Source organism: Chrysemys picta, chromosome 8 (genome assembly GCF_011386835.1).
Source record: "Chrysemys picta bellii isolate R12L10 chromosome 8, ASM1138683v2, whole genome shotgun sequence".
NCBI classification, from domain to species: domain Eukaryota; kingdom Metazoa; phylum Chordata; order Testudines; family Emydidae; genus Chrysemys; species Chrysemys picta.
The window spans coordinates 96538534-96560000 of record NC_088798.1 but is presented as its reverse complement, the minus strand read 5'-3'; the positions used below and the strand labels follow the sequence as shown (position 1 = coordinate 96560000).

The following is a 21467-nucleotide window of genomic DNA, read 5'->3' as shown; positions in this document are numbered from 1 at the left end:
CCTATTTTTCCATCTGTAGTTACATACGTTTTCAACAAATGAGTTTACTAGTGATTCCTATGAATTTCCACTTCTGCTACTTCTCTGTAGTGGTATCAGCGAAGGGGCAACAAAACTGCCTCATCCTTTCAAAGGCACGTACTCATTTGAGGTCAAAATGTTGGATAAAAATCAATCTACACATGGTAAAGTAAAATAGGCTGGGGATTACAAGGCATAGTGAGTCAGGCAGCAGCCTTTTGCCTCCAGGGACACAGGCTCAAATCCAGCGGCTCAGAAGTGAAATGCATTTGGACACGAGCCTGCACTGAGCAAAATAAATACCCAAACCAGTGGAGCACAACCCCCAGTTTCTGATCAATACATGAGATGATGCGGAGAACAGGGTGGAGACGCTTGCATAGCATGTGCTTTCACCGCACAGGCCAAATTTTGTTCTACGCCAGTGAATTCAGGAGTGTAACTCAGGGCAGTCTTTGGGCCTAGGAAACAAGTGCAGCCCTAGCATGGCCTTATATATTTACCTGAAGCCACTGTGCCAAATTCTGCCTTCGGATACGCAAATGCAATTTCCACTGGGCCAAATTCAGTACTGGGCCAGTTTTGCCATTGACTTCAATGGGAGCAGGTTAAGGGCCCTGGTATAAGCAGATGCAAACTCACTAATTAAAATGGCAGTAGCCAATATATATATATATGAGAGCAAAATTTAGGCTAGTGATATTAGGCACTCACTTGTTTCGGCATTAAAATATTCCCTTTCCTAAAATGAAACCATAGAAGCAGAGTAAATATGAGCACTAACAACTACTGCACGCTATGCCGCTCTGGTGCCTTTTGCTCGAACATCTAACCCAATGCTGCAGAGAGAGGCTACATTTTAAAACCATTCCCTCTTTGCATTTCTTCCTTACGGATGACTTGTATTTGTCTAGAGAAAAGTATATTATTAGTAAGAAAAATAAAGCACAAATACTAGAAGTTACCTTTTCTTAGAAAAATCTTCTTCCCCACCCCACCCCCCGCACCCCAACATTTGAAGTACTCAATATTGAATCTATGCAGCAGATTACAACCATTTAAAACTGAGCCTTTAAGTACCAAAGAGACGAACACCTATTACACAAATGCAGTAATTCTTCCGGCCTGATCAAACACTCTTTAAGTCATCGCTCATTCAAACAAAGCAATATGGCATATATTCTCTCTAGATATATACCTATATAGATATGTACACCCCCCCATTACACATACACACATAATACGGAGAAAAAGCCTTATCTGAACAAAATTACATAGGATGGACCTAGTTGAATAAGTCAGCGAGATCAGAGGAGAGGAATTATGTAATCTTTTCAATTGAGCACACAGCTATAATTACTTTATCAAGCTGCATTAATATTTCACTGCAGTTTTCAGATTACGTGTACGCAGCATAATATTAAATATTCATCTATGGATTAAACCATCGCAGCTTTTAACGGCATGTTTCTCTCTGCCTCTTTGCTCTCTAAAGGTATCTGAAATAACCTTACTGTACTGCCGTGGGAGGGGGAAGGGTAGAGAGAAGAAATGAATGTGCTGAGTAGCCAAAACAGAGTAAAGACAAATGCACAGAGGTCTTTGCATAAAGGGCCTAATTTGTAAAGGTCCTGAGCTGTCATTTCTCTCTTGCTGGACCGGAGCAGTAACCCCTCTGCTGACGTAACATTCATGCAGCCTAATTCTGATTCTATTAAAAAGGAGAGGATGAAAAATAATACAGAACGGGGGGGAGGGAATAGTAGTAAATACCAAGAAAGGGATTGAAAAGGCAATGTCAAGGAGGAATGGCGAGAGCTAGAGAAGCACTTACCCATAAACAGCCAGATGGAGCCACCAGACACTAGGAAGAAGGTGAGCATGCCTGCTGGATCCGGCTGCAGCATGGGCAGCCTGAAAAGACTGGGGGTGGGGTGACTGCAGCACATTCACTGCAGTGACTGAGGCAGTAGCAGCAGCAAGGACTCAACCACTCCGCTTGCTCCAAGGCGCAGCATGCTTGTCAATTACTCCCACAGCATAGGATGATATTTTTAGCAATCCCCCTTCCTTGGGGACCTCTAGCTTCTTCTTAAAGGGGACAATGCATCCCACTTGGGTAGAGCTCACTGATGTGCATGCGAGCAATTCCCCTCCCCCTCCTGGAAATCCAGCAGCCCAGGCAGCAAGGGGGAGTGGGAGGGGAAAGAGGGGATGGGAAGGGGAGAAACTTTATTTGGTGGTTTCTGATATCTTAACCTGTGTCCAAAGAAATTGCCCAAATATGATGCCCTGCAGCAGCGATGCACCGGAATGCTCCTAGAGACCCTGATCGTCAGAGATGCTGAGCGCTTCAATTCCACCTGAAGCCGATGGGAGCTGTAGGCGCTCAGCGCCTCTGGAAATGTTCAGGTCTTCACATACAGCGAAGGACTATGCAAGAGAACAGAGAGCCAAGTTGATTTTTATGGTCTGTGGTGAACATTTGGACAAAGCAGATTGGGGGAATTAGTTATTCCATCCTTTCCTGAATAAGCTGGTCTCGGAAAATTAATCTCTCACTGCTGGGTATGAGAAGGGCTTTGCAGAAAGAGAAGAGGCACAGACCATTCTAGGGATGGGTCAGTGGTGAAGTCACATGTGCTGTTCCATCCTTTGCCAGTGGAAGTGTGGGAGTTGGTAGCAGTGACAATAGAATCAAATGTCTCAGTTAGACAGGGGATTTCAACCTTTGATGTAGCTTCATTAGTGCAAACCTGTATAGCAGACAGGCTAAACTGAGATAAACTGCGATAAGTACCAGTGCAGTTCATCCTGCCTTGAGACCAGGATAAATTGCACTGGTGCATATCATGTCTTATAACAGCTTTACCTGTCTACGTTAGGGACTAGCACAAGGTGGGCAAACTACGACCTGTGGGCCACATTTGGCCTGTGGGACCGTCCTGCCTGGCCCCTGAGCTCCCACCCGGGGAGGCTAGCCCCCGGCCCCTCCCCTGCTGTTCCCCCTCCCCCGCAGCCTCAGCTTGCCACGCCGACAGTGCTCTGGGCAGCAGGACTGCAAGCCGCGTTGCTGGCTCTGGCCGGGCGACACAGCTGCCAGTCCTGCTGCTCTGAGCGGCATGTTAAGGGGATGGGGGGATGGATAAGGGGCTGTGGGTTCCGGGGAGCAGTCAGGTGACAGGGAGCAGGGGGCAGTTGGATGGGGCAGAGGTTCTGGAGGGGGGAGGTCAGGGGATGGGGAACAGGGGAGGTTGGATAGGGGGTTGGGTTCCGGGGGGGTTAGGGATGGGGGGCCTGGGAGGGGGCGGTCAGGGGACAAGGAGCAGGGGGCGTTGAATGGGTCAGGGGTTCTGAGGGGGGCAGTCAGGGAGCAGGAAGTGGGAGGGGGCGGATAGGGGGCAGGGGCCAGGCTGTTTGGGGAGGCACAGCCTTCCCCACCCGGCCCTCCATACAGTTTCACAATCCCAATGTGGCCCTCGGGCCAAAAAGTTTGGCCACCCCTGGACTAGCACCAGTGCAGCTATGCCAGCTGTAACCGGTGCAGAATTCCCAATGTAGACAAAGCCCCATGTTTTTCTTTAAGGTGGAAGGAATGAGAGTGATTGGAAACTGATTCTCTTTAAGTAATTCTTGCACTTCTAAAATTGTGATAGCACAGCACTGTTATTGGGGTTTCAGAACAGGGGGATGGGGTGTTCAGATCAAGCTGGTTTGGCCCATCAGCACAGTTACTCCACAGTGCTAGCATGCAAACTGCTCCGTGCTCTCCAGGGAGCAGGTACCCAGGCTGCTTGGGAAGCATCTCAGCCACCAGGAGATCTGGAGTAGAGCTGTGAGGAACCGGATTTTTCATTTTGGGGGGGAAGTTTCACAACTTTGAAATGTCTTTCATTCCAAAAAGAAAATACAACGTAGTAGTTTCCTGTAAACATAAATTCTGTTAAAAACTTTGTTTGGGGTGGATCGAAACATTTCGTTTGATAAGATGAAAACATTTTGTTCCAATTTTGACTTATACAATTTTTTATATTTTATTCTCTAAAATTAAAAAATGAAACAGACGTTCTGAATGGGAAAACCAAAATTTTTCTTCCATTTTTGTTTCTAACCAAATTTTTGTTGAATGTGACGTATTTCCACGAAATGGTACTACCTCTCCCTAGTTATCTCCGTAAAGGCTTTATCACCTTGACCAAGAGGTTGGAAAATATGTTCTATGACGGGTTATGGCTCAACGCAAAGTGACTCAGCGCTTCCCTACATTTCAAAGTCAATGCTGTCTGCCATGTGCACACTCATCAAGATCTCCCCTTCCGTTTCATTATAAAAACATTAAAATCCTTCACATCTCTGAGTCAGTCAGATCCATCACTCATCTCTGGAACAAATGCAACTACCCGCTCAGTATCAATTATAACTACCTGGAAAGCTATATCTATTTTCAAATTGTGCTCATCACCAGGATATCTAAACCTCTCCAACCTCCTATCTGTCTAAATGAGTGGACTCTGCAACTCTCCCCTTTAAACTACTCACTGAAATGAGTAACAAACCACATGATTTCAAGTTGTCTCCTGAAAAACTAACTTTCCACCCTGTTGACTGTAAAGAGGAAAAAACGCACCAGTTTGGTCTTCAGCCCCGCTCTCTGCCCACTGGGTGTGCTGTCTATATGGGATTCTCCCCTCTTTGTCTCCCCAGGAGCTTCTCTGCTAGCCTCTCTCCTGCGCTCCACTACAAGACCAGGGGGAATCTAAGTGGAGAACTGCTAAACTGTACATATGGGGGACAGGCATTGTCTCCAATATGCTTCTCCTTCCCTCAATTCTCCTTCAGTCTGATCAATAACCACATGCCAATTAGGGCAGACTGTGTCTACACCAACCATCTCTTTCACCCAACTTTCCAGCAATCTCCACCTATCACTTTTCTGTGCAGTTGATGTAAACTCCAACCTCTAAATTCTAATACTATGTGACGGCTCATCAGTTGAGTCTTATAGGTGACTGGCAATATTACACAGAATATTCCTTTATGTTAAACTACCAGCACTGCCAGACCAAACATGAGGCACAAAATACATTAAAATAGCCTTCCATGTTATTACTTAGTCTCACCAGATAATCTCCTTGATGGGAGCTGGGTGCCTAGCTCCATTAGGCACTTGTGAAAAATCTACCCATTAGTAAATTAACCTGACTCCTACATGATATCCCATCTTTTGGAGGCGAAATGCTGAGTCCAAACTACAGTTCCCATCACTGCTTACTTTAGTATGCAGTTAGCAGGCTGCATAACATCACTTAAATCACTACCAACTTTTGGAATCAGAAGTCCAGGGAAGTCATCCAATATGCAACATTTAAAGCATGGGTAGATTTTGATAAGACATCAAGTCATGAGAAAAAACAGGCCTTATCCAAGTGAACAATGATTAAAATGAGTTTAACGATTGTGGAAACCGCAGTTTAACAGAGGGCTACTTAATTGCTAAGACTCACAGAGAGTTATGATCATGCAGCATTTGTATGTAGGTAGAACCTCCATTTTGCTAGTATGATGCAGATTATGGAGAAATCTCATTTACCTGATATTTTGTTTCAAAGACACATTTAAAAAAAGAGGAACTGTAGCTTTAGGCACAATTCGCTGTTTTATACCTTCTACACTTGTCTGTGGTAAGGTTATGGGAAACTTGCTGAAATACACCTGAGGAAAGGTTTTTCTGTAACATTTTGAGAACTTTATTAAAGTGAGATTTGTAGAACTACACTTGATTAAAATTAATGCATATTCAGTCGGCCTCTATGATGCAGAAAATGTACCTGGAGAGCTATAATTTACCTTCCATTGGGCACCAGAGTTCTTTTCCACTCTCATATCACCTGAGCTGAACATTTAAAATTCTTACCTTACACTGGCTGTGATGATTCACAGATTCTAAGGCCAGAAAAGACCACTGTGATAATCTAGTCTGACACCCTGCATAACATAGGTCATAGAACTTCCCCAAAATAATGTCTGTTTGAACTAGAGAATATCATTTAGAAAAACATCCAATCTTGATTTAAAAATGTGTAATGATGGAGAATATATCACTATCCTTGGTAATTTTTTTCTATGGTTAATTAACCTCGCTGTTAAAAATGTGTGCCTTACTTTCAGTCTGAATTTGTTTAACTTCAATTTCCAGTCACTGGATCTTGTTATATGTTTGCCTGCTAGACTTAAGAGCCCATTAGCAAATGTTTGTTCCCCATATAGGTATACAAACTGTGATCAAATCATCCCTTAACCATTTCTAGTGAAGCTAAACAGATTGAGCTCCTTGAATATATTGCTATAAGGCATGTTTCCAATCCTTTAATCATTCTCGTGGCTTTTCTCTGAACCCTCTCCAATTTATCAACAGCCTTCTTGAATTGAGGGCATCAGAACTGGACACAGTATTCCAGGAGTGGCCACACCAATGCTAAATACAGAGCTAATATAACCTCTCTATTCCTACTCAAAATTCCCGTTCATACATCCAAGGAGAGCATTAGTCCTTTCGGCCATGGCATCACACTGGGAACTCATGTTTTTCATGCACCATGACCCCCAAATCTTTTTCAGACACATAGACTCATAGACTTTAAGGTCAGAAGGGACCATTATGATAATCTAGTCTGACCTCCTGCACAACGCAGGCCACAGAATCTCACCCACCCACTCCTGTAACAAATCCCTAACCTATGCTTGAGTTATTGAAGTACTCAAATACTGGTTTAAAGACCTCAAGGTGCAGAGAATCCTCCAGCAAGTGACCCGTGCCCCACACTGCAAAGGAAGGCCAAAAACCTCCAGGGCCTCTGCCAATCTACACCCTGGAGGAAAATTCCTTCCCGACCCCAAATATGGCGATCAGCTAAATCCTGAGCATGTCGGCAAGACTCACCAGCCAGCACCCAGGAAAGAATTCTCTGTAGTAACTCAGATCCCACCCCATCTAACATCCCATCACAGACCATTGGACATATTTACCTGCTAATAATCAAAGATCAATTAATTGCCAAAATTACGCTATCTCATCATACCATCCCCTCCATAAACTTATCAAGCTTAGTCTTGAAGCCAGATACATCTTTTGCCCCCACTACTTCCCTGCTTCCCAGGATAGAATCCCCTATCCTGTAAGTATGGCTTACATTCTTTATTCTTAGATGTATAACTTTACATCTGGGCATATTAAAAGGCACATTTTGTTTGCTTGTGCCCATCATACCAAGCAAACCAAATAACTGTGTACCAGTACCTGTCCTCTTCATTATTTACCACTTCCTCAATCTTTGTGTCATCTGCAAAATGTATCAGTGATGATTTGGTGTTTTCTTCCAGGACATTGATAAAAACATTAAATGGCATAAGGCCAAGAACTGATCCTTGTGGGATCCCACTAGAAACACACCTGCTCAGTGATAAATACTTTGTACTACCATGACACCTTCTGTCTGATGAACTCAAAGTGCTTCACAAACAATAAAAAAATAAAGTCTTCCAAAATTACAGTAAGATAGGTAAATAATATTATCCTCAGATACAGATGGGGAAACCTGAGATTAAGTAACCTGTTCAAGATCCCTCAGGAGCTCAATGACAGAGTTGTGAAAAGGACCTAGATCTCCTGGTCCATGGTCTTGGGATGCAAACACTAAACCATCCTTCCATTATTCACTGGACAGAAGAGTAGCAATGTTTGCAATTTCTGCTTGACTTCTTGAGTGTCTAGGGTAGGATGGCAGGGAATTAGTAGAAGTGGCTTTTTTTAAATCAAAAAGAGAGGTCTAATGAGATCATCCCCCTACAGGGGGGAAAGATTCCTACTCAGTTTACTTCATTCTTCCATTTCTCACCACTGCCCTTGCTCCTTCTGGCCATATCTGGGGTAGCTATATACTATAGCCCAATACTATATAGGGGTAGCGTATGTAGGTGAGATTTATTGGATGGATAAGCATTCCGCAGACCAAACCAATACTGAATTGTACTCACCATTGTGTCCTCCAGTACCAAGGACAGAGGTTCAAGAGAAAACAGTTGCTTCATGTAGTATGTCCTCCTTCCCAAATATATTAGTTCATGGTGCAGGGGAATGAAAATGAACTTTCATATACTGTGCTTCAAGGAGGTAGTTCCTCTGCTTGTGGCAGTCAAGCACCGACAGTCCGGTTCATCATCTCATTTTTCATCTAATATTATAGGATACAAGATGAGTCAAAGACGATCTTCACTGTTGTAGGTAAGAAAACCCTGGAAGACAGAACCCTTAATTAGTATAGAAATCCCCCAAAGCGATAAGAGAACCCTACAATGCAGAGAACTCTATAGCACAGAGAATCCGGAGAGAAAGGACATTCTATGTAGACTAGAGCTGTGCAAACTATTCAAACTTGAAATTCATTCAAAAGACAGGATTTAGCCTCTGTTGCTGCATGAAATGTGTATGGCAAACTTTTCTTCCTTCCCCTGAACATTAGAGACATCCAGATTGGAATTTCATAGCATGGTTTGGAGCAGATGCTGCTGGTGGGAGAGAGGGCTAGCATCAGATTTATTTTTTTAATAATTGCTCAGTAATGCTTTCTTGTTTATAAGTAATTTAAAAAAATGAGCCAAATCTTTGTCCCATTAAAGTCACTGGAAGTTTTGCCATTAACTTAGGGCACGGTTACACTTGCAGATGTAGAGCACTTTGAGTTAAACCAGCCTTTGGAGAGCGCAGTAGGGAAAGTGCTGCAGTCTGTCCACACTGACAGCTTCAAGTGCACTGGGGTGGCCACATTTGCGGCACTTGTAGTGGCATTGGGAGCGGTGCATTATGGGCAGCTATCCCAGCATGCAAGTGACTGCAACATGCTTATCAAAGGGGGGGTGGGTGGGGTGGAGTGTGACAGGGAGTGTGTTGTGTGTACGTGGGGGGAGAGAGAGTGGGGTTTTGGGGGGCTGAGAGCATGTCAGTATGCTGTCTTGTAAGGTCAGACAGCAGACAACCCCCCGTCCCACCTCTCTTTTTCACACACAGCATTCCACAGTAATGGTTGCTTTGTCTTGGAGCAGATAAGCAGCCAGCTGTCAGAAACGGAGCTTTGAAAGGGCATATCCGCATTCCTGCAGCGATTCAAAAACAATGACAAGAGTGGCCACTTGATTATGGGACGTTTCCGGAGGCCGATCAGAGTGCAGTAATGCAAGACCTCGTTCACACTGATGCCTGTTTGTTGTAGCCAAGGTACAGCAAACGTTATTCCACTCACTGAGGTGGAGTACCAGGAGCGCTCTAGCTGCGGTGTCAGAGCGCTCTACGTGCCTTGCCAGTGTAGACGGGTAGTGAGCTAGGGAGCCCGGGGCTGCTTTAATGCGCTCTAACTCACAAGTGTAGCCAAGCCCTTAATTCAGGAACAAAAATTCCAATTCCAGTCTGCGAGTCAGACCAAAAGAGGTCTTATGTGATGGGGTCAGGACTTTACTTTGAAATCTAAATTCCTTTGCCATATTCACAAATCTTCACTTGTGGAGGAGGAGCTGGGGTGGGAGAAAGGAAGTCTCTGGTGAAACCCAAAATTCTATCACAAGCTAACAAACAGGCCTGTATACTAACAGTGCCCACTAGTGAATTTTTGAAGATTTCTAAATATTTTGGAGCTACGCGGTGCCAAGGTCAGCCCTATTGTAAGCATGTGTAAAACTTGGCTTTAGCTGATGAAACTTCAACCACTAACACCACAACGGAATTGGGCAGCTTGCATGTTTGAGGTTGTTCCTTCCTACTTTGCTACTTTCTGCAGCTTCCATTCTCTTCCTCTTTTAAGGCTTTTGCAGCCCAGATTGTACATCTGGCAAGTTTCCCTGGAAAAAGAACCCATAGTTCAAGATGGAAAATACAAGTGTTTGATTTTAACCTGATAGTTGCACAGCTCAACTCGGACCTGTGGTGGAAATAAAAGCAAAATAAATTAGACCCATTACCATGGTAATGAGCAGTTCAGCTCCCACTGATCAACATGCAGGGTCAGGCCCTAAGGAATCACCAAAGGCCTGATCTACACTGGGGGAGATCGATCTAAGTTATGCAACTTCAGCTATGTGAATAATGTAGCTGAAGCTGACGTACTTCGATCTACTTACCGCAGTGTCTTCACTGCGGTGAGTTGACTGCTGCTGCTCCCCCGTTGACTCCGCTTGTGCCTCTTGCCCTGGTGGAGTAGTGGAGTCAATGGGAGAGCGCTCGGCAGTAGATTCATCACGTCTAGACTAGACATGATAAATCAACCCCCGCTGGATCGATCGCTGCCCGTCGATCCAACAGGTAATGTAGACAAGCCTGAGTAATACAATTTGTAGGATGAAGAACATTACAATGTACTAGCTAGTCCATGCTAAACATGCTTTTATTATTGTTATCTTGTCCTCCTCTCCCCACACACTCCTTGTTTATTTCACCCACCTTGGATGTCTTGTCTTATAAACCCCAAAACAAGTATAGATGTCAGCGTGACTACTAATAAGCTTCAAGTTACACATGTGCTGGATTGTGGCCTTTGAGTTAAGCTTTTGGGGGTAGGGACCGTCTTACTATATGCTTGTTCAGTGCCTGGCCCAATGAGGCCCTAAGCTGGTTGGGTTTCTGGATGCTACTACAATAATGACATTAATAATTTCACTTTTAAGGCAAGAGAAATGCCAACAAGCAGGAGAGTGGGAATGCTATAGGAGCACTTTTTATTGTTTTGTTTTTGTTTTCATGTCTTTTCCAATCTCCATAGTGAACTCGTTCAACATTGGCAGGGTCAAGTGAGGACAGAGCTGATTAATGTCAGGCTTCCCAGCTGCTACTGCTAAACCATCCAGGACTCCAGATGGTTTTGGTTTGAAGGCAAGGCAAGAAAACTTTGGGGAGAGTTTTTACTGTATCTTCCAACTGAATCCTGGTCAAGCTCTCCTCAAACTGTACTAAGACATAAGGCAATAAGTAGCTTTATTAAAGCTGTTCTAAAGCAAATCAAGACCACAGAGCAGAGTAGGACAGAACAGCTTACACACTGCAATCATCGTAAGACAAACAGAAGACAATCAGTTTAATCCTTGATGGCTTAGAAGGCATACGTAGATCATGATTTCAAAAGAGCCCCGTCTATATTTTGGGCCTGATTCTGATCGTGCTTCATTGGTGTAAATCAGGAGTAACTATTGAAACGAGTGAAATTACACCAGTGTAAACCTGGGGTAAGTGAGAAGAGGATCAAGTCTATTATCTATTTATACACAGAAAAATTATAACTTTCTTTGTGCTGCCTTTTAATTAGGCAAAAGCTCTGCTGGATAATATAGTGTCACAGATAGACCATGCTACCAGAAGGGTTCTGGATGGGATATTCATAAGTGTCTTAGGAGCACAAGTCCTTATACCTACCAAACAAGTCAATGGGAAAGTCAAAGAGATTTAGGCACTTTTGAAAATTCCACTGTCCGTTAGCATCTCTGATATTAACACCTTAGTTTTAAGAAGTTACTCAGGCCTACTCTTCACTTACCGGCTGGTCCGGCGGCACGCCATCGATGTTCTGGGATGGATTTATCGCGTCTGGTTAAGATGCGATAAATCGATCCCGGATCGATCCCGGAAGTGCTCACAGTCGGCGCCGGTACTCCAGCTCGCCGAGAGGAGTACACGGCGTCGACGGGGGGAGACTTCCGGCCGCGTCTGGACCGCGGTAAGTCCGGACTAAGGTACTTCGAATTCAGCTAGGTTAATAACGTAGCTGAATTTGCGTACCTTAGTCCGAAGTCCGGACTAAGTGGGGACCAGGCCTAACTCATGCATCCTAATTCACCTCAGAACAAGATTTGGTAGGTATGATGTATTTTTATATATGTATGTACCCAGGCTGATCACATAAAGCAGACCATATTTTATACATGGGCGACTAAATGTAAGAAACTGACTTACCACTGATAGTAACCTGTTCTTATGGACTTGCCTCTTTGTGAATTAAGACTGCTTGTAAGTGGTGGTAGTATTTATGTTAACAGCACTGAGTAAAAGATACTGTGTCTTAACTAGAACCATCCTAGCATTATAAGTTTAAAGCTGATGCATAAAGTAATCCATTTCGCTTTACATTTTTGTACACCACACTGATCTATAGGTTTATAGTACAGTCATTCTTGATAACTGCTAAGGCTTAATTGGGCAACACAACTCTGGAAGCTCTACAGGAAATTAAAATACCATGCCTGGTGGGAAAAAGGTTATTCAGTAGGGTAAGTGAATGAAGACCAACAGGGAATTAATTGCCTGAGGAGTTTTCCCGTTCAGGGATATTTATAACATTAAGACAGAATATATTCTGAGCAGTTTCTGCTGGTGTGATGCAGATTCACCCAGAAGCACACTCTGGAAGGAAAAGCGAACATTTTAGGATGGTTGAAGGTCAAAAAACCCACCCAAATCCATCCTCTCTTTTGAATTAGAGGGAAAAGATAGTCTTGTGGTTAAGGTACTACACAGGGATCCAGGAAATATAAATTCAGTTCCTGGCTTTGCCACAGACTTCCTGAATAACCTTGGGAAAGTTACTTAATCTCCCTGTAGCTCGATTCCCCATCTATAAAATAAGGGGGTAATAATACTTCTGTTCTCCAATCATTTGTCTGTCTAGTCTATTTAGATTGTATATTGTTTGGAATAAATATCTGTTAATTAACTTTTTATTACTGTTATTTAATCTCATTTTATTTTCCCTCTTATTTTGTTTTTCTCTTCTACCCAAGCACATGAATTCACTCGCTGCAGCTCTTGACATGAAATGGCACTGAACAGTCATCAACATTCATATTATTCCTTTGCAAAGCTTTGGTATGATGGCGAAGTTCAGTAGTCAACTTGTGCCTTCCGGGTCTCGATAAATATATTCCAGTTTCAGTATACCTTGAAAGACTAGCACTGTATACCTTGAAAGACTAGCACTGATCATCTTTAAAGTCTCTTTAATACCATGGAAAGGTCATGATCTTCCTTTAAGTACCTGATCCAATGCTCATTGAGATCAGTGGGAATCTTTCCATTTACTTCAACAGGCTCTGGGATCAGGCCCTAAATGAATGAATGCAGGCTAGAAATAGCCAAAAACACTCAGCATGGACACAATACTCTGGACTAATTCTACTACACCAAGGAGGGTCTCTACGTTTATAATAACCTCAAAATTTCACCTAACAAGGAGCACGTAAACCAGCTCTCTGACCAGGCATCCATAAGTCTACCTATCCATTTCTACTTTTTCTTTCCATTTCTTTCCTCTGATTAATCACTAAGTACTTGAGTAACCCCCAAACAGAACCAAAAATACATAAAGACAACTGTGTGGTACATAATCATCATGTTTATTGTATTAAAGAAATTTATTTTATAGGCTTGTATCCATGAGATTTCATTCCCTTTCCAGAAGTTTGCAGGTATATCATCTAGTCAGAATTAGTTTTTTGATCCATTTGTGACCATTTTCTTTTTCTAAAATTAAATATTGGGTATTTTTAAACCAGATTCTTTGGTTATCATTTTTCTTATGTGGTATTATTCTTAACCACCTCCTTTTCTGTGACAAGAAAATGAATGGAAGTACTTTTTTTAGTGTGCTCACACACACCTTACTTTCTTCTGGCTAGACTGAATTAAAATTCTATTTAAATGTGTGCTTGCCCATAACTGATGTAATGCAGTGCACAAAGACTGTCCAGGACTTAAAAGATTGCTAGCTTTGCTAAAACGCCAGCTCAAAAAAGAAATGTCTACTATATGGAACACTCTCTTTGATTAAGCAGAATGCCCTTTCCTTTGGATTTAATTTGATAACAAGATAAACACTGATGAGTATAGTTCTTTTAGATAATTAGAGTAAGCTCCTAAAACGTTTTATTTTGTAAACTAGTATATCTACTGGGGGTATAGTTCCCCGATGATGCATATGTGTTAACTTGCATCCATATTAAAAGAAGTTACTTATGTGTAAGAAAGATAATTATATCCTATAGTGTGTTCCTGGGTATGTCAATTTCACTTCCACTTTTTAAAATCTATAATAGAAGTGAGAACTAAGTGGCCCTGACCAATGACAAGTCTCGGTCTTCCTTCTTCATTGGGGGGGGGGGGCATGGATCAGCGTTCATGTTACACTCCCCGTCAGTACCCGGCCCAAGCTGGGGAAGCTAAGGATCCAACCAGCGGACCAAATTCGGTGATGAATCCTGGTCACATGCCACCTGAGGCATGTTGTGCATGCGCTAAGAAGCTCAGCATAGGAGGAGGGGTCAGGATAAAGATGGGCTGGGGGAAGTGTTGATCTGTTAACTGCATTTTAATAGAGTTATGTGGGATGGGGGACTGATTTGAGTGTAAGAGTTCTTTATAGTGGATTTTAGCAATTTAGTGTAATTGTGGATCGTGTTATTTTAAATATTGGAGAAGAGAAGCAGAGAGAGCATACAGCTCTGCTCATGTGTGTAGATTTTATAAATACAAATAAACAATTACTACTCTCCAAGTGTATCTGCATGTCAAGATTCCATTATGTTGCAGCTCTGCCAGTCTATCAGTCAAGCAACCTCATCAACAGTCATATGAATGCGGCATAATGATGAGCTGGGAATGATTTATTCAATTTATGTTTTGTTTTATTCTTCATGCATCCTTTTTTCATTCTGGTTCTATAAACTTGAGTAAGGTGCCATCTGTTGTTAGAAGCTGGCACTGAGATAATGCATTTGTGGCTTGATCCAAAGCCCAGTGAAGGCAATAGGAGTCTACTGACTGTAAAGGGTTTTACTCGGCCCCTAGGGACTGCAAAATGAAAAGGTACGTCTCCAACTTGGTATTAATGTCTGTTACACGCATAAACCCATTATTCAGGCGAGAATATACTTAGTTCCCTGAAGTGGAACATCTTTTGAACAGGAACACATGTATGTGGTCATCTCAGAGCCACGTAATGGGCTATTCATGTGTCTCAGTCTGTGTTGCTCATTATGCTTAACACATTGTGAGTGGCTGCAAACTCATCAGAGCCAGGTTCAAAGCAGATGATTTGTGCTGATCTTGCTAAAAGATAGGAACTGCAGTCATGTGGTTTTTGATTATAGCCGTATTAAGAAGCACTGCTCTCAAGCATGGGACTCCATCCGATTTGGAGCAATAGTGGGTAGTGTCTCAGCTACAGAATCATAAGTCTATTATTGTCTACTAATTGGGAGGAGATCATCAAGAACTAAGCACTGTAGCAGTTAGTATGGCAACTGAGTGAGTAGTTTGTTGGGAAGAATGTTCCAAATTAAAAATAAATTAGGAATAAATATCAAGGCCTATATATAAGTCGACGGGCACTTTAGAAATAGCTTAGAAAAATCAAATTAAAATCAATGTGTTCTATATATAAAGAATGCAAATATTTAAAAAAAAATTTGGAAGCATGCAAAGAAAAAATCATGTCTAAATAGTAAAATCTCTAATTATATCTGGAGGCAGCTAATACACCTCTGCTGGAGTTAGATGTATCTTAAGATCATAAGTAGTTTGATCTTTGTTCCCAGACAATACAGGGATAGTATATTAAAACAATGTTCATATTGATTTTTAACTGAATCTACATCTTTATAAAGGTTATATTTATGTGTTTTATGGCAATTAACTTAATGGACATAAGCGGGCACTGAACTGAATCTTTAGAACATATACAGGGAGAACATGCATGAAAAACTGTCAGCATACCTTTAATGACGTGATACACATCTTACTCATTATTAAGCTTTTAGGAATTAAAATTCAGGTTTTGGTTTTTCCTTTACCCTTTTGGTATTCCTACTGTATTATACTTTTAGTCAGAGATTAAGTAAAGGCCTGAAACAGGTTGTGTCTCAATACCAGACCTAGATCCAGATATGAACTTCACTGTTGGCCCTATAATTTTATAAGAAGCAAAACCAAAATGCTGGATCATAACAAGCTCAGAACATTGAGGTGGTCAAAATCCAAATTCAGATCTCAGTTTGGTGGCTCAGGCCCCCCTGCAGTGGAAATACCGTTCTCTGTCACTGAGAGAGACAAGCTAGGTGAAGTAATACCTTTTACTGGACCAACTACAGCTCTTCCTCAGGTCACTATTCTCTGTCACTAGCATCTATACATATAACCAGCCCCGTCTGGGCTACCAGCAGGATTTGAACTGGCTGCACTAAAATCTTGCTTGCTTGAGGTACCAGATAAAAAGTCCCTTAACTGGCAGTTTTCTCAGACTCATTAACCTCATTCGGAACAGCCGCTATAGGGGTTACCTATTTAACAAACCAAAAAGTAGCGTGTGAAACAGATACTAGATAGGTAGTATCTATCTAGGTAGCTTCTTCGGATATTAAACCAGAAGGAAACTAGATGGTATCATTCAATCATTGTAACAATAACAAAGATAAATAAAGACGCCAACGCCAAAGTATAACCAACCATGAAATCATTGTAATCTGATAGGGAATGCACTTTATAGACCACATGTGAGCCACTAATCTGAGATCAAAATAATTTAAAAATAGAATATGTAGGGCCTCCAAAAATGTTTTGTGCTTCCAGGATCAATTTTTTCAAAACCTAGCTTTTTGTTTGTTGCCTGCAAATTTGTGGGTGCAAATGCCCACAATTATTTGTGAGCGCCATTTAAGTTACATTCAGCCAAACTTGCAAAACCATTTGCTAAACAGGTGCTTCAATGTGAGGGTATCCAACCGATTTTCAGAGGCATAAGGCTGTCACAAATTAGGCACCCAAAAATTGAAACATACAAGATTAGTGATCACTGCTGAAAACAATGGCCGCAGATATTTAAAATACCAGCATTGCATCCAAAAATCAGATACTTAGACATCTAAATAGCAATTAATCATTGCCGTACAGTTGCGGGTGCTGAAAAGGAGGCTTGGTTAGTGGCACGCTGAAAACGAGACCAATCTAAACTGTTCTGCTGATTCTAAAACAGATAGGTAGAACTACTGCACAGAACAGTACAAATTCATGCTGACATCACTGATGATGCTTATCCTCAAAGGAGGCTGGCTTCTGCTTGAGTGTGGGGAGTTTGGGGAGGAAATTGATATTGGGACAAAATCAGTAGAAAAGAAATATGACATGTATTTTCATGCTTCTATGAGGGTTTTATGACACAGGAAAAATTAAGAAAGCATTTAAACTACGACATTGAAACCGTCTTCCCTCAATGTGTGGGAACTTCTTCACATTGCTTTAGATGAGTGGGAGAGGCCACACTACCTCTAACACGGTCAGTCACTGGTACCTCGGGTACCATTTGCTGGCTATTGAAAACATATATGCTCTCACACTGAACCTACTTTGGGGCGTAGGGTGGAGGGGAGTGAACACTGCATCAGCAACGAAGGTGCAGACTGGCAGGGACACCTGGCTAGTGGGGAGTATCTCTTTAGCCTGATTTGTGCATTTGTTTGGCTCATGTTACCATTTTTGAAATTCTTGTTTTTACTTACGTCTCAGACGACTGAGCATTTTATACAAGCAAATTATTATTTTAGTAATTATTATTCACAGCTGGCCACAGGAGAAGACCTAGCATGCAGCTGACCTAAGTGCTCTCCATTCTAAAAGCTGAAACGTAAAACCCAGCTAAAGCTTTTTTGTTTTTAAATAGCCTATTAAAATATGGACAGCGTCACAAAGACACAGAGAGCTCTAGAGACCCGAAGCTAGCTTTGTTCCTTAATCATGGCTAGGGAAGCTATTGGTCTGTCTTTAGACCAATTTCTGGCTTTCTAATTAGTCATTAATAATAATAATACATGCCTCAAACACTTTACAAAGGGGGATAAGCATTTTTATCATCCCTTTTGTGGATGCGAGCCTAAGTGACATCCTCAAGGTCACACCAGAAAACACCAGAAGAAATGGGAATAGGAACCAAAGCTTCTGCCTCACACTCCAGTGTCCTATTGGGTTCTCACAGCAAATTTTTTGGTGGCCTCAGAGTGCGGCCTCCAACTCTCGCTTTGACAATTTTTCCTAAAATACTTAATTCACTTTATTTGTTTTTCCTAAATATGCACATGTCCATGTCCAAATCATTGCAATTTATTTATGATGGGGTTTTTTGCAGACTCAATACTAAAAATAATGTACAGTTGTCTCTATTCTTTACTGGACCTAAACAGAACAGAAACAAATAAGGTGCTCTGCATATTCTTGTCTTTTGTTATTGGTGTTTCTTTTGCTTTTTCCGTTGGCCCCCCCCCCCCTTTTTTTTTAAGATTTGTTGTTACTAAGTCTGTTTCTGTGAAAAGTGATATTTGTATGTTTGTTAATATCACTTTTCACAGCAGCAGAGCAGCTAGCTAGCTGGGAGACAGGGAAAAGTGATAATAGCAAACATTCAAATATCACTTTTCACACCAGACCTACTCAGCAAGCCGGGGGACAAATTAAGCCCAGGATGGGGAGGTGGGTAGAGAGGCAGCGGGAGCCGAGGTGATGGGGGGTCGAGGGAGGCAGGAGATGCTTGGGGGGGGGGAGTGAATGGGGGCTGGGGGAAGCAGCGGGGCCCAGAAGCAATGGAGGGGATGAGGGGCTGGGGGAGGCAGCGAGGGACAGGGGCACTGGGGATAGTGTGATAAATGGTCCCTTTTCTTCCAAAAATAACACGGGCAATTCCAGGAGGTGCAATTACACTAAAATCTGACTGACACCTTGAGAATTTTTAAGGGACTTGACTACAATTCTTTTGAAGATTCCACCGTGTTTGACACTCAAAGTGCTTTGGTGGTTAATTCATTTCCCTTCAGCTAGATTCCTCCATGTAGCTTTATTTAGAGCTCTTTACCCTTCTGACTTCCAACCTTTGTACCACCTGACGTTAAGGCATTGTTGTCCGAAACAAGCCTTCTGCCTGAGAGCACCTCATTACTGCAACTGTTGAAATGACGTGAGTGCTGCCCATTTACAGGGCCTGCAGCAACCAGTAAGAGTATTGTTACATTTTAGAACATAAAATGTGATTGAAGTGTCCCATGTTGTAAAGTGGGAGAAGGTGAGGGCAGAGAGAAGTGGGCCATTCATGTTATCGTCAAGCAGGATCTTGTTTTTTTCAGTTTTTACTCCTGTGTGCTACATGCCCTTCTGTCTTTCACCAATTACGAAGCAAAATTGTGGTGCAAAAGTGCCTGTTCACATGAATTTACACAAGTTGCACATTTTCAATTCTGCTCAGAGTCTACACAGTTGCCCAAAGCAAAATGATTTTCCTGAATGCCTAGAAAAGCCTGACAGAACAAATTGTTGTCTAGCCCACTGATCTGCTAGTTCAGAGAAAGAAAGGGAGGTTAATCAGAGGTAGGAAGACTGACATGACAAGAAATTTCAGGAGTTTCAAATAGGACGACGATGAAGCCTAAGGAATACATTTCCTGGTCTGGCCAGGGACTGAACACTGGTATGGATGACACCACCCCAAATAAGTAGTTGATCAGTAAGTTCTAAGTGACTGAAGATGATTTTGCAAGTGTTACTCAATATTTCTGCAGACAGTAGGTGCATGCTGTAGAACACTGTAGTAATTTCTGTTTTCATATACAGTGAAAAAAAGAGATATTAACAGCGAAAGGGAATTTCACTTTGGATTAGACAATCAATGTATGAGAGACAACAAAATGCTGAGAGTGAGAGAGGATAGGATGGGAGAATTCCCACAGTGAACATAAACCCAGGGAGCTGGGGATCTACTGAAGACTCCATTCAGTGTAAATTAGTTATTTTGTTTTCCTGCTAGATTTCTAATATAACTTGGTCTTCCAAGGAGAGAAGCTGAGACTGGAAGCCAGAGGTAGTAAGGGGAAAGGGAAGAACAGATACCTTGGACACGGAGCTGGAGGGAGCACTGGGACTGGTTGATCAAGGAGAGTGGGAACAAGGATTTGAGGCGTGAGCAGAGGCAGATTAAGCTTTTGTGGGTCCCTGGCCCAGAGCAAGTGGGGGCACCTCTCCACCCCTTCTGCGCTCCTACTGGGAAAATGGGGTCAGGTACAGGGGCTTACCCTGATCTGTCCAGCACTCCTGCTGGAAAGCAGGGTCGGGGGGGTTCCCCCACTCCCCTTCAGGAGCACTGGGCAGGTGGGCAGAGTGGGGCAAGCCCCCGCATCTCAACCCCAGTCCCCGCCAGGAGTGCAGGGTGGGTGGAGCTGGGCAAGCCCCTGCGCCCCAACCCCGCTCCCCAGCAGGAACGCCAGGCGGGCAGGCAGAGCAGGTTGGGATGCAGGGGGGGGCCATTTTTCTGGGGTCCCAAATTGGCTGGGACCCCTGGGCATGGGCCCCATTGGTCCAGTGGCTAATCTGCCACTGAGCATGAGAAGTGGTCTGATTGGGCAAGGAGATTGGAACTGGGTGTGGGGTGAACGGGAGAGACTGGGGGCATGTCTACACTACAATATTAGGTTAATTTTATAGAAGTCGATCTTTAATAACCAATTTTATACAGTCGCTCGTGTGTGTCCCCACTAAGTGCATTAGGTCAGTGGAGTGCGTCCTCAATACCGTGGCTATCATCGACTCACGGAGTGGTGCACTGTGGGTAGTTAGTCCCCGCTGCCCATCGGAATTTGGGGTTAAGCTCCCAATGCCTGATGGGGCAAAAACATTATCACGGGTGGTTTTGGGTACATGTCGTCGGTCTCCTCCCTCCCTCCTTGAAAGCAACGGCAAACAATCATTTTGCGCCTTTTTTCCTGGGTTACCTGTGCAGACACCATAGCACAGCAAGCATGGAGCCCGTTCAGCGGCACAATGCTTTTGTGAGCATTGTAAACACCCTGCGCAGTATCCTGCAGTATGTGCAGAGCCTAGCTAGGAGCCGCCAGCACGAGGAAGATTGTGAGGAGGACATGGACACAGACGTTCCTGAAAGCATGGGATGTGGCAATTGGGATATCATGGTGGCATTGGGGCAGGTTGATATAGTGGAGCGCCGATTCTGGACCCGGCAAACAAGCACAGACTGGTGGGACCATATAGTGTTGCAGGTATGGGATGATTCCCACTGGCTGCGAAACTTTCACATGCATAAGGCCACTTTCATGGAACTCTGTGAGTTGCTTTCCCCCACCCTGAAGCACAAGAATACCAAGATGAGACCTGCCCTGATAGTTGAGAAGCAAGTGGCGATAGCCCTGTGGAAGCTTGCAACACCTGATTGCTACCAGTCAGTCGGTAATCAATCCGGAGTGGGCATATCTACAGTGGGGGCTGCTGTGATCCAAGTAGCCTGGGCAATCAATACCCTTCTGCTAAGAAAGGTAGTGACTCTGGGAAATGTGCAGGTCATAGAGGATGGCTTTGCTGCAATGGGGTTCCC

The 21467-nt window shown here is 43.1% G+C and overlaps 1 protein-coding gene across 6 annotated transcripts in view; it reads right to left on the bottom strand.

Moving 5' to 3' along the window:
* ACSL6 (acyl-CoA synthetase long chain family member 6) overlaps positions 1-8195 on the bottom strand; it is a 115434-nt gene extending 107239 nt beyond the window's left edge. For 2 of the 6 annotated variants that reach the window (XM_005297890.5, XM_005297891.5), the window contains exon 1: positions 1856-2079. In XM_005297890.5, coding sequence (XP_005297947.2) covers positions 1856-1970 — 115 coding nt within the window. In that variant the 5' untranslated portion in view covers positions 1971-2079. Of the gene's footprint in view, positions 1-1855; positions 2083-8055 lie in introns of those variants that run through there. The other 4 variants (XR_010589894.1, XR_010589897.1, XM_042850027.2 and 1 more) reach the window with 4 other exon arrangements.
* Positions 8196-21467: the final 13272 nt, after the last annotated feature.